The following is a 13,904-nucleotide window of genomic DNA, read 5'->3' as shown; positions in this document are numbered from 1 at the left end:
GATATTGAATGGACATTGCAGTATATTGAGAAGCTACAAATTGATACTCCTGGTTTCTGCTACAGGATGCAAAGAGATACAGACAACACAGTTCTCAGCTTGTTCTGGACAGATGCTCGTTCCCGATTGAACTACAGGTTGTTTGGTGAGATCATTTCATTTGACACCACTTATAGCACAAATAAGTATAACATGCCTTTTGCGCCTATAGTGGGAATTAATGGCCATGGAAGAACAATTGTGTTTGGTTGGGCGCTATTGCAAGATGAAACTTCAGATACTTTTGTGTGGCTGTTTGAAACTTTCATGGAGGTCATGCAGTGGAAAAAACCAGGAATAATATTGACTGACCAAGATGCAGGGATGAAAGCTGCTATTCCTCAAGTATTTCCAGATGCGTTACATAGGTTCTATCTTTGGCATATATTTAAAAATGTGCGGGAAAACATGAGTGCTTACATGGCTACAAGGGAAAAGATGGAAAAACATATGATGAAGTGTTTATTGCAGTCCATTACTATTGAGGAATTTGAAGAAAGATGGGATAAATTTGTGCTGAAGTATAACTGTGCTGAACATGCTCACATCAAAAGGATGTGGGAGAACCGGACCTTCTTTGTTCCAGCTTATTTTCGAGGCGTGTTTTGCCCTTTCATAAGGTCGACCAGACGGAGTGAAAGCTTCAACTCAAATTTCAAGGACTACATCAAGAGGAAAGATACTATAGAGGCTTTCATGAAACAGTATGTGCTGTTCCAAGAGAATGTTATTCACATAGAAAACCAGGACAGATTCTTGTCTAATGAGAAGACTCCTGTCTTTTGGAGTCATCAGCTTGTTGAACGGCATGCAACAACAATATATACCAGAGGAATCTACTTGAAGTTTTTGACAGAATTAGTGAATTCAACAGCTTTTAAAGTTATAGAAATTGAGAAGGATAAACTGTATGATTTGGAAAAACACATCAGGTATGAAAAACCAGAATTCACAAGAGAAATGTTCAGAGTCCATGTGGACCTTACTACTGGTTCATTCAAATGTTTTTGTGGGAAGTTTGAGCGTGATGGTATTGTTTGTTGCCATATCCTCAGACTTTTTACTCAGTTTGACATTACCCATATTCCAGATAAGCTGATTGTTGATAGATGGACTATTTCCTTTAGAGAAAAAGAATTGGATAAGTGCAAGAAAGAAATGGTGCTGCTTACAGGTGAAGATCAGTCACACAATGCAGTCAGATATGCTATTCTGATGAGTAAAGTTGGTGAAGCTTGCTCAGACATCAGCAAAGATTCTGAACTTAGCAAAGAACTTTTGGATGCTGTTGCTCAAATTCATACGAAGTACTTGCAAGGGAAGAAACAACAAGAAGAATTGCAGTATGAAAATTCGTTGAAAGATCCTCCTATACGGCCTTCCAAGTCTGTGAACAAAGGAGAAAGATTGAAGCCACAATCTGAAAAGAAATCTAGGAAGAAAGCAGCTCCAAAAAAGAAGACTAGTTGATGGTTTTCATTGTTCAGAACAAGGAAGAAGATGATTTCTGTTTGCAGCAAGGAAGAAGATAATTTCCTTCGTTGAAGAATTTTTTGCATTGCTAGCTGAAAAAATTTAGATGGATTTTAATTATTGTGTGGACAAAGAAATTTGATGATGTCCCTTGTTTTCTTGTTCATGGATAATGTTATTTGCAAAATGATGATTGGATAATGTTCGTTGGATAAAAAAATGATAATTGTATAATGTTCCTAGGATAATGTTCTTTGCAAAATGCTCCTTGGGGCCAAAACAAATTAGTTGAACAATATTGTCCGAAGCTTGAATAAATAATTGTTCCCCGAATAATGTTGCCTCAATTAAAAACTGTTTAACGCTTACTAAATAGTTCCTCAATATTGTTCCTTGATTTTTAAAAATTCATTGAATATTCCCTCAATGATGTTCTTAGTGAAAAGTTAAAAATTGTTATTCAAAAATAAATAATGTTCTCTTAAAAAAGGTTATTCTAGACTAAATTGTTATTTGCATTTTGAAAAACATTTATTTGTAGAACATTATTAAAAGAACATTATTGGGGGAACAATCATTATTGCATAAAAAGTAAATAATTTTCTTTGAAGTTTAAAAATGTTCTTTAAGTCCAAAGAAAAAATTCCTCGGCATCAACAATATTTAGGGAACATTATTCAAGGAACATTATAGTTCCCTAAGTAATGTTCTAAAAAAACACTAAATTGATCCATAATAAATAATTTTCTTTGAAGTTTAAAATTGTTCTTCAAGGCAAAAAAAAATTCCTCAGCATCAACATTATTTAGGGAACATTATTCACGGAATTTGGGGGACATTATTGAAAGGACATTGATCAGGGAACATTATAGAGGAACAAAAAGGAAATTGAACAAATAATTGGGGAACATTATTCGAAGAACATTATTGGGGGAACAAACATATTATATAAAATAATGATAAGTGAATATTACTTTGAACAAAATTTCCTTGAATAATGTTTCATTCGGGTCAACAAAATTTCCTTGGAGGGATGTTTTTACTATAATGATAATCAGGTCAACAATGTTCAAACTCTTCAATATAAAAATGTTCCTTGTATAATATTTCCTGAATAATGTTCCAAGAAAATCAGTAATTTGTTCCTTATAAATTCTTTGAAGTTTGAAAATGTTCTTCAAGTAAAAAAATTCGTCAGAATTAATAATTATTTGAGGAACATTAATTTGGGAATATTATTGGGGGAACAAAAAAGTTTGAACATTATTAGAGAACAAGAGAACATTATTTGAAAAAAATATAACATTATTTGGGGAACATTATTTGTGGAACAATATTAAAAGAACAATTTTTAACATAATTATTAAAGATAAATTTATTTATCGTGGGAACATTATTAGAGAACATTGTTCGGAGAACATTATTGGAGGAACAAAAAAATTTGAACATTATTATAGAACAACATTGGGAAAAAAATTGAACATTATTTGGGGAACATTATTTGTGGAACAGTATTAAAAGAACAATTATTGAACACAATTATTAAAGACAAAATTATTTAGGGACTTCACATAACATTATTTGGTCAACATTATCTTGGGAACATTATTAGAGAACATTGTTAGGAGAACATTATTGGAGGAACAAAAAAGTTTGAACATTACTTCCAAGAAAATTAGTAAATTGTTCCGTATAAATAAAGTTCTCTGAAGTTTAAAAATGTTCTTCAAGTAAAAAAAATCCTCAGAATCAACAACTATTTGAGGAACATTAAAAGACAAACATTATTTGAGGAACATTATTGGAGGAACAAAAAAGTTTGAACATTATTAGAGAACAAGAGAACATTGTTGGGAAAAAAATTATTTGGGGAACATTATTTGTGGAACATTATTAAAAGAACAATTAGTGAACATAATTATTAAAGACAAAATTATTTATCGTGGGAACATTATTAGAGAACGTTGTTCGGAGAACATTATTGGAGGAACAAAAAAGTTTGAACAATAGAACAAGATTGGGAAAAAAATTTGAACATTATTTGGGGAACATTATTTGTGGAACAGTATTAAAAGAACAATTATTGAACACAATTATTAAAAACAAAATTATTTAGGGACTTCAGATAACATTATTTGGTCAACAATCTTGGGAACATTATTAGAGAACATTGTTCGGAGAACATTATTGGAGGAACAAAAAAGTTTGAACATTACTTGCCGAATATAACAATAATCAGGGAACATTTTAGGGGGACAAAAAGTTTGAACATTATCTTGGGAACATTATTATAGGACATTAAGAGAACATTATTGTGAAAAAAAACTTTCAACATTGTTTGGGGAAAATTATTTGTGGAACATTCTTAAAAGAACAATTATTGAACAGAATTGAGCACCATTATTAAAAGATAAAATTATTTAGAGAACATTATTGGGGGAACAAAAAAGTTTGTACATTATTTGAGAAACATTATTGAAGGAATAAAATTATTTAGAGAACATTATTCAGAGAACATTATTGGGGGAACCAAAAAGTTTGAACATTATTTGAGGAACATTATTGAAGGAACATTAATCAGGGAAAATAGGGTAACAAAAAGAAAATTCAACATTTATTTGGGGGAGATTATTGAAGGAACACTATTAGGCGAACAATCAATATTCTATAAAAAATGATAACCGAATAATGTTCCTTCTAACAAAAGGGTGAACAAAATTTGCTTGGAGGAATTTTTTTACTACATTTATTTCGTTCGTTCGTTCCTAGGAATATTATTGTTTGATGCGGAATTTTTTGTTCACCCTTTTTTAGGAATTTTTTACTACATTTATTGTTTGATGCGGAGGAATGTTGCCTAAATAAATTTTCTTTAATAATTGAATAATGTTTGTTGAATACTGTTCGTTCGTTGAATAATGTTTGTTGAATAATGAATAATGTTTGTTGAATACTGTTCGTTCGTTGACCAATTTAATTTTGGAGAAGTGTTCACTACAATTTGAATAAAAAATGTTCACTGAATATTGTTCCCTAAAATAATGTTCTTAGTAAAAAAGTTTTAAAAAGTTCTCCAACATTACTTAATGTTCTCTGAAGTAAAAAAAATGTTCTTCAAGCCAAAAAAGATTTCTAGGAACAAAATTATAATTGAATAATGTTCCTTGGAACAAAATTTCCTAGGAACGAGGTCGAGAAGCGGACCAAATTTTGTGAATCTTTGTTAACATTATTAAAACAGGAAAAAGAACATTATTCAAATTGTAGTGAACACTTCTTCAGTGTTCTTTGGGAAGTCTGTCCTAAGGAAGACCAAAAATTGTACCAGCATTGTTTTGTTCATCACATTGTGTTTCCTTCTATAAACTTATGTTTGATCCAGATATCAAAAAACTTGAAAACAACTATGAGCACCAAACACATATATGAAAGAAGAGATGCTGGTGACACGATTCCGATAAATGTATTAAACTATTGGGAAAATCATTTAGTCGAAACCCAGAGGAAAAATTTAAATTGTTGGGAATATTCTCCTCATAATAATTGTAGTTTTCTGGTCATACTGGGGAAGACTTATTTCCACAACAAGAGAAAAGAGCGGTACTTAAAAAGTTTTTCAAATAAGAGACAGCTGACTTTACAACTACTTCTGTTTCATTCATGGCGCAATTGGACAGAGATCAATTTTAGAAGCTGGAAGTGTTTTCTTTCTGCACGGAACTAACGGTGCTGTTTCCTCTTCTTGCTTGAAACATCTTCTTGAAGTCGCTCGAAGTCTTCTTCATTGATGTCAGACTTTGCCAATTTGTAAGCAACGAGCTGCCGAAATTGAGGAATAATTTCCTGATACAAATGAAAAGGTGAACAACACATTAGGCATGACAAAAGAGAAGTGTTGGAAACTAAACATAGAGCAAGTATGGAGGAAGAACAATTTCATGGCAACATACATCATCAAATTCCTTCATGTTCTTCCCATCCCACATATCCATGTACATGATAGCATACAGAGCACAATTGTGGCTGCACAAGAATTTTAAAATTCAGTAAAAGAAACTTGTTTAAAAAAATTCGAGTGAATAAAAGAGTTTAACAGAAAAGAGTGGATTCTCTATAATGATGCTTTTGTTTTACTCACAGGTTGTTTTGCTGGGGGTAGTCCTCAGGAGAAATGCACTCAAAATTTTCGATGTTTTTGTATGTGTCCCCAGAAGATTTGAAGAGGGTAGCCATGTTGATGATCTATATTGAAAAGTAGTAGAGTTCAACAACCACAGAACTTCAATAAGAAAAGGGTACTTAATTTTTGTTGAATGCCTAAACATACAGAAGCTTACAGGGTAGTTAGCAGTAAAAACAGATTATGTTACAAAGCGAAAGAAGTTAAAAGTAAAGGAAGAAAACAAAGCAGGTTTGACGTTAACTTGTTGACAAGATTTTGAGGAACAGAAGATCTTGAATCAAAGAAATTGATAGTTTCAAACAAATTGTTGATGCAGAACAAAGACCAGTGGAATGAGTCAACTCTGGGGAAGTATAGCTGGATGGCAAAAAAAGTAGAAAAAACAGATAAGATGAGATAGAATGCAAAAAAGAGAAATACTTGTGATGATAAAAGTTGTTTACCAGATCACGCTTATGCAAGTTCTTTCCAGAGGTAATTTTCTTGAATTCTCTTAGGCAAGACCGAGAATTGAAGATTTTGGGGTCTACAAGCACCTTTTGCTGCAAAGTTAAATTAAAAAACATATCATAACACCAAGAAACATAACTTCCATGAGTGTATCGTGAACAAAAAGAAACATAGATGAGGAATAGAGAATTACCGTGAAATAGCTAGTAAAGCAATATTTTGAAGGGTCCTTGCTGTTTGGGTCTGGATTTTCATTCTCATAATTGAAAACTTGGACATAGGCATTGAATACTGCATTATCAACATTTCCTATTGCCTTTAATGAATTATAGAAATTATCATACTCCGCAGGAAAGCCATTGATATCAATAACAGTTGGACTACATGATAAAAAAGAATAGAAACGCTTATTGAACAAATTGTACAAAAAAGAAGAATGCATGATATTGAAAAAATTAGTTTGCACATTAAAATGACTTACTTATTGCCATTTTTGAAGAATTTGTTTGCAAGGTATTTCTTATAAAACTCCTGAACATGAGGTTCAACAATCATCTTTGAAATCTTTTCCTGAGGAGATATTACTTTTGCTTTCCTTTTCTTTCTATTTCTCTTCTCTATTGTGCTTGGACCAGACATGTTTAGTGTAACATCAAATGACTGCTTCTCAGGTACTAGAGGATCTGTCCAATTAAGCAGTTGCATATAATAAGTATTGTGCTGACAACACAATGAAACATATAAAAAAAAGACAGGGCATTGCAAGAACAAAATCAGTGAAGCAAAAAGCAAAACAATGGAACATCAAGATGGGGAGATGATAAAAAATGTTTTGAGTTACCTTTGGGAACAGACTTGACAACTTCTTCGACTAATAAATCATCTCCATACTTCATGGCAATTTCAATGCCAGTTGCAACATTGTCAATTGATTGTGAATTCAGATTTGTTGGCGTGGAGGCATCTTCAATTATAATGTTGCTCGAAGGAGACAGTATGATCTCGAGACTAGGATTGTTCTGAACTAGAAAAGGAGAGATGGGACAGGAAGATGATTCATTGTTTGGTGTCTGACTGGCAGGTCTAACATCACCTGGCTTTTGCTCATTCAGTAACTGAACATTTTCTCTCACAGAAAATGAGTTTCCAGTAAGAGGAGTTTCCTGCAGATTTACTGTCACAGAGTTGACATTTTGAGAATCTATCTGATTTGCTTCAGTAACACTTGTAGGATGAACAGAATCCAGTGGTTCCAGGAATCCAGTTGATTTAGTATGAACTACCTCAGAAACGGTACCTGAAAATGGCAAAAAATAGTGATGTCAGAATGTGTTTACAGAATGAATGTATTTACCATAATAGTGATGTCAGGAACAGGAAACTGAGTACTAATAAAACTGCCTCATGAACAACAAATTGAGTGCTATGACTAGTTTGAGTAAAAGAAAAAATGTTGACCAAATGTGTTATCAGAATGAATATCATTGTCCACACCTGTTTGTGCTTGCTCATTTTCCTGGAATTGCTGAGGTAATGACACTTGCTTTTGAACTTTATCGGAAATTTGAACTTGGTTATCCTTGGTAACAACTGGAGTAGGAATGACTCTGATATGGTCGTCAAATAAAGAACCTGTAATTGCCTCACTGTTAACTTGGAGTGTGCAATTGCCAGGATTTAATGGTTCTCTGAGAACATTTCTGTTGCTGGCTCCAGACAGAAGAACAATTGGATTCGTGGTTGAAGTGCCAGCATCATTGACTTGGCTGCTAGAATTTTGCTGTAAAGACAGGACAGTTGCTTTGAGTTCTACTAGCATACTCTGTACATGCTCTTCATGGAACTTCTTCCAAATGACATCATGTTTTGCAACTATTTCAGAGACTATCTTCATAACCTATTAGTTTGAGCAAACATAACAGATATATGTGTATTAGTTTCTGGTATGAAAGTAAAGTGACAACACTAATATCTATTAAGAAAAGATAAAAAGCAGGCCAACATACTTCTGGATTGTTGTTCGAAGTAGATGCAACATTTTCTCTGTCATTTTGGTTTGGAATGTCATTTTCATCATTATGAAAAGACTCTAGCGCTTTGGACCACTTCTCCTCAGCCAATACAATTGCATGAGCACTGTAAGGTGTCCTAGAGATGTCTTTCAACTGCACAAAAAAATTGCAATTGAAAAGGATTATAAATGACAAGATTTGCTCCTTCTAGATTGCTTGTAGAAGAAAAAACTTTTTGCTAACTTGAAAAATGAACAACAACAAATTTATACAAGAAGCTTACTGGTAAGAAACCCAATGCAAAACTCTTCTTGGAAGCTCTGTTCAGATCCACTGTAGCTAGATAGTCAAAGTCTTCATTCTGAACATGTGCAATTCTAGGGACTCCATAATTGATGTTTCGTTGTTTAGAAGCTTTTGTGAAGTCTACAAAGTCTAGATACACAATCTAGGAAGGTTGTGAATCATAAGAGAAGATATAAGAGGTAATCATTGACTATAAAAAAGATTGTAGAACTAAAGTCTATGTAAAAAATTGAAAATGACAGAGAAAAGAAAACTTACAACAGCCAACGGTAAACATCCACCAACATAGATTGAATCATTCAATGGAACTTCAGTTCTATTGAAGAGTTTAGTGCTGAAGTTATCAATTTCATTGTTCAGGTGATCAATGCACAACTGAGCCAAATCAAAGGTCTTCAGCTTGGTAATGTCATCCAGCCCATAAAGAAGTTTCCAGTTTGCATAGTTCCGAGTGGTTGGACATAAAACAGATGTTATGAACAGAAACATGAAGCTCCGTATGAAGCCTTCCTCGGTCTCATCATTTTTCATCTTGGTGATTATGTTATCAAATGAAATGTTCTTCTCCCCAGCACCAAGATACTCAGACCTAAGTTCCAATACTCTAGCCATGATAACTTGATCTGTGCTGTCCATAGGAAAAGGCACGGAACCAGAACGAATACCAAAAACTTGAATTACCATTTCCCTCCTCAGATGAATTATCTTTTGACCCTTCCTGAAAACTCCTGTTCCATTACAATTTAAGTGGTTCGCAACCCATTACAATACTGGAATTGGAATCATTAAATGAGGGTGAATGTTCAGGAGATGATCAAGCTCATATTTCGTAACATATGACTTCTGGATGTTAGTTAAATCAGCAACTGCCTTACGCCACCTAATGGTAGAGAATCTGTGTTTGATACTACCCGGAGGGTATTTGTAAAGTTTAGGCATTTTGACAGTTGAGTGAGAGCTGTATAAAAAAAATAAAAAATAAGGTGCTGAAATTTCAGGTATAAAAAACAGTTCATGTAAATGTAAGCTGCTGAAACAAAAATTAATTCTGCAAAACAGAAGAGAAGTACATAGTATCACTCATAGTTACATTATACACAAAAAAGCAGAAGATGCCAACTGATTGCCAAGAAAGCAGAAGTGATGAAGGACTAATTCCAATGCAAGAAAGATATGTAGCCCTAACACCCAATTTTTCTAAAATTTATTTTCTAAATTTTATTTTCTTCCTCTTCTGTTTCCTTGTTTTTCTAAATTTTCTAAACAATTCACATTATTTTATTTTCTGAATTTTTCTAGAACACTTTTTCAAATTGGCGAACATTTTTTGATCCTCAATTTCAGAAAATGTTCATCCATGTCAAAAAGTTCAAAAAAAATTGATGTTATAAAATTTAGATGTGATGTAGTACAAGAACAATCATTTGAATGAACACACAATGTTCAAACAAATTTACACATTACAGAAACTAACAAGTGTCCTATCATCATCAACATAAACACACACACAAAATTTCCAAGGGCAACCGCATGAAATAGACAACCTCCTACCATCATTATGCTGCATTCATAACCTGATTCCAAATTCTGAATCACATCTGGGAAACCAAACTGAAAAAATCGCTCCAAAGGGACCTTGTCTAGCCTCATATTCAGCCAAATCAGACTGAAAAAATCGCTCCACTGCTACCACCAAACCTCCTACAAACCCTAGAAACGCTGGACCGATACAAACGGGAAAAAAAACGTCTCGATCTGGCGAAATCACACACAGAGGACACGAACCAGCTTGACAAGAACACAGAAGAGGGAACTGTGGGCATTACCTTGAAGATGACGAACTTGACGAAGATCGATGGAACCCTAGACGACCCGATCTTGACGGAACCCTAGACGACGCCGACGCCGACGAGGAAGCAGTGACCAGGGCGGCGGCCTCTTATCGGAGCGGGATCCCCGCAGGAAAAAGCAGACGAAGAGGGAGGAAGTGGGATGCGGGACGAGGGAGGAAGAGCACGGCGGATGCGGGACGAGGGAGGAAGAAGACGGGAGATGCGGGACGAGGAAGAGGAACGGGGAAACAGTGACTCGAGGAAGAGGAACGGGGAAACAGCGAACAGGTACTAAAAAGGCCGGCCCAAATCAGGCGAAGGGGTGTGCGGCGCGTCGACAGTTTGACGCAAAATGCGTCAAATAGGATATTCCAAAGAAAACCTCGAAAGAAAAAGTGACCACACCACCAGACCCTGGTCACCATGGCTATGTTCGACGGCGGCCACGACCAACTCGCCGGCGTGGTGGTGGCCACCTCCCGCCGTCGGATCCGCCACAAGGCGTACCGAGGTGAGGTCGCGCCGCGCCACCAGGCGGCGTAACGTGACGACCCGAGGGAGGCCGGGTTCAGGGTCGCGCCCACTGTGCTGGCGCGGCGGAGGCGCTGCCACCCCGTCGCCGTCGGCTCCTGCGCCCAGGGCCATGGGAGCTCGAGTAAGCGCTTGCTCAGTTCCATTTTCTGCCTGGTGTACATTTGATTTCGACGGCGTGCATCAGCCATACGGGAAAAAAATGTACTGCATCCATTGATTAGGTGTGGATTAGATATCCGTATCCCCGTCGGCTCCTGCGCCTAGGGCTAGGGGAGCGCCCGTAAGCGCCTGTCCAGTTCCATCTTCTACTTGTTCTATGCCTGATTTCGACGAAGTGCATGAGCCATGAGTGGATCAATCTTGGTCATCCTGAGTGCTACCGTCTGAACTTCGGTTCTGAATTCAGCAACCTTTCACCACCATGTGCGTCCATGCATTCTCACTATTTCTCCGTCTGAGTCGTATGTATTTTTCTTTTGCCGAATCAGACACCCGACCGAGTCGATGTCTCTATTTGGCATGTGCGGAATTTGCCTAACCGACACCCAAATCTGCGTCAGATTCCAACACTATTCTACAAATGGCGACTGTACAACACTACAGACGTCCAATATACGGACCACAGGTAGACAGGGGGTGATGCCGCAACTAGAACAGAAAAGGTTCTACATTAATCTTACACATTGTTCCCCATCGAACAATGTTTTCTGTCAAGTGCTTAAAGATCTTTTTATTCAAGTATAGGTCTTTACAAAGGACAGAAAGTTTACAACCATTCATTACTTGTGGCCGGAAAATATCCCCGGCCCGTTGTCTAATTAATAGAACAAATTTGAGAGTAGGACAAATTCGAGAGTTGCACTGAAAGAAGTGGAGCTACTCATGAAGATATCTTAACATCTCAACATCCTTAAACAATTTATTACCCAAGGCCTTACCACGTGCCTTAACAGGTAGTATTTGTGTATATATAGACCAACCAGCATGCCTCCAATCCATTCATTACCAAAGGAAAAAAAATGCTCAGCAAAAATGGCGCCCATCCAGGATAAGCATAGCTCCCAGGAGTTGCTCCAGGCTCAAGTTGATCTTTGGCACCACGCATTGGGATTTGTCAAGTCCATGGCACTCAAATGTGCAATGGAATTGCAAATCCCCAACACCATCCAACACCATGGTGGGTCTATGACCCCTTCGGAGTTGGCCATGAAGATCGGACTCCATCCGTCTAAGCTTCCCCGCTTACGACGACTCATGCGTGTGCTCACCGTATCAGGCATCTTTGTTGTCCGTGAACCAGCCTCGCCAGACAAGGAGGTTGTTTACGGGCTTACCCCTACCACACGTCTCCTTGTTAGTGACAAAGCTAACTCAAACTTATTTCCCATTCTGTCTTTGATGCTTGATTCAACTGTCATTTCCCCTTTCCTTGGCATGCACTCATGGTTTCTAGATGAGTGCACCACGTCCCTGTTCAAAAAGGCTCATGGCCTAAATACTTACAACCAGCTAATCAACAACGTAATGGTTTCTGATAGCAACTTTCTCATGGACATCATCTTGAGGGAGTGTGGTGATGTATTTCTTGGCATAAACTCGCTTATTGATGTCGCTGGAGGTCATGGCGGAGCTGCCAAGGCAATTACGAAGGCATTCCCGCAAATGAAATGCAGTGTGTTGGATCTCCCTCATGTGGTTGCAGAAGCTCCTGCTGATGACCATGTGTCGTTTATTGCTGGCGATATGTTTAAGCACATCCCGCCAGCGAATGCCCTTTTCCTAAAGGTACACTCTTTAGATTTTTTTTTACTCCCTTGGAAGTAGGAACACATCCTCATTTTGTAATATCATGTTTTTTTGACAAAATTTTGTAATGTCGTGTGAAACAAAGTTTGTATTTACTATTTAGCCGCTTATGCATACCAATTGAACCACTAAAGCAAGCTAACTAAATTTGTTATGACAAAACCCTACAATTCCAGCATTATCGGGACCAATGGTAACATATTCGTTTCTGCTGTACATCTCAGTCTGTTTTTCATGATTGGGGCGATGAAGACTGTGTTAAGATATTGAAAAAATGCAAGGAAGCTATCCCTCCCAGAGATGCTGGTGGAAAGGTGATAATTATTGATATGGTGGTTGGACCTGGGCCAAATGAGAATGTAACAAGAGAGACACAGGTTTTGTTTGATCTCTTTATCATGTGTTTTGAAGGGATCGAGCGAGAGGAATTCAAGTGGAAAAATATATTCATGGAAGTTGGGTTCAGCAACTACAAAATTATAGCAGTCATGGGTGTTAGATCTGTTATTGAGCTCTACCCTTGAATACTCTATGAAAAAACTACCATCTATAGCCGGGTGTTTATTAATATTTTGCTCATGAGACAACGGTTAATATTAAGATGATGTGCCTATGTTTCAGTTCTTACTCTCTTGTTATTCAGCATATGATCTACAGTTCCACGCCTTGGGTGTGGTTTTCTGTAGCTCAGGCTACACGGTACCCCTTATCTTTGCCATCCATCTATGCATCAAGATCCGTGCAAACACATTTGTCTTTTTTGTTTCTCTCAAACGACACAACATATGAACTTCAAATTTTGCAGAACAATAATACATTCTAATTACAATCTAGGAAAAAAACTTTTAGATTTTTTCATGCATCTTAAATACTTGAAATAATATTTTTATTCAAAGAAAATCTCATTTTGTATATTTATATTAGACCAAAAAATCTGAAAGTTTTTTCACACATTGATGTTCTAATGTTTGTTCGATCTGCAAAGTTTGAAGTTCATATGTTGTTTCATTTTCGAGAAACAAAAAAGAGAAATCTTGTTGTTGTTAGTTAGTTGGAGAGTACGGATCTCAAAGCAAGGCTGGAGGGTTGAGGATAAGAGGTTCTATGTAGCCTGAGCTACAAAGGAACTTTACCCAGCAAATAATCCTTTCATGTCTATTTTACTAATGGTGGTGCACGAGCCATGAGTGGACATCTTGGCCACACCCTTATTCCTATTTGTCTGACTGGATATGGGTTCTGAATTCAGCTCGTAAACCTTTCATCGTG

At 36.5% G+C, this 13,904-nt stretch overlaps 1 protein-coding gene across 1 annotated transcript; it reads left to right on the top strand.

Annotated features, from left to right (window-relative positions):
* The first annotated feature begins 10,653 nt into the window (after positions 1-10,653).
* LOC123174154 (acetylserotonin O-methyltransferase 1) lies at positions 10,654-13,255 on the top strand. The gene is made up of 2 exons (XM_044590006.1): positions 10,654-12,614; positions 12,860-13,255. Exons 1-2 carry the CDS (start codon positions 11,814-11,816, stop codon positions 13,157-13,159), a joined length of 1,101 nt encoding a protein of 366 aa, XP_044445941.1. The 5' UTR covers positions 10,654-11,813; the 3' UTR covers positions 13,160-13,255.
* Positions 13,256-13,904: the final 649 nt, after the last annotated feature.

The sequence above is a fragment of the Triticum aestivum genome, chromosome 1A, assembly GCF_018294505.1.
Source record: "Triticum aestivum cultivar Chinese Spring chromosome 1A, IWGSC CS RefSeq v2.1, whole genome shotgun sequence".
Lineage (NCBI taxonomy): Eukaryota > Viridiplantae > Streptophyta > Magnoliopsida > Poales > Poaceae > Triticum > Triticum aestivum.
This window is presented reverse-complemented; position numbering and strand designations above follow the sequence as displayed.

Coding starts and splice junctions, on each gene's coding strand:
- LOC123174154 (XM_044590006.1), top strand. CDS start 11,814: ATGCCTCCAATCCATTCATTACCAAAGGAAAAAAAATGCTCAGCAAAA. Junction 12,615..12,859: donor CGAATGCCCTTTTCCTAAAG/GTACACTCTTTA, acceptor TGTACATCTCAG/TCTGTTTTTCATGATTGGGG.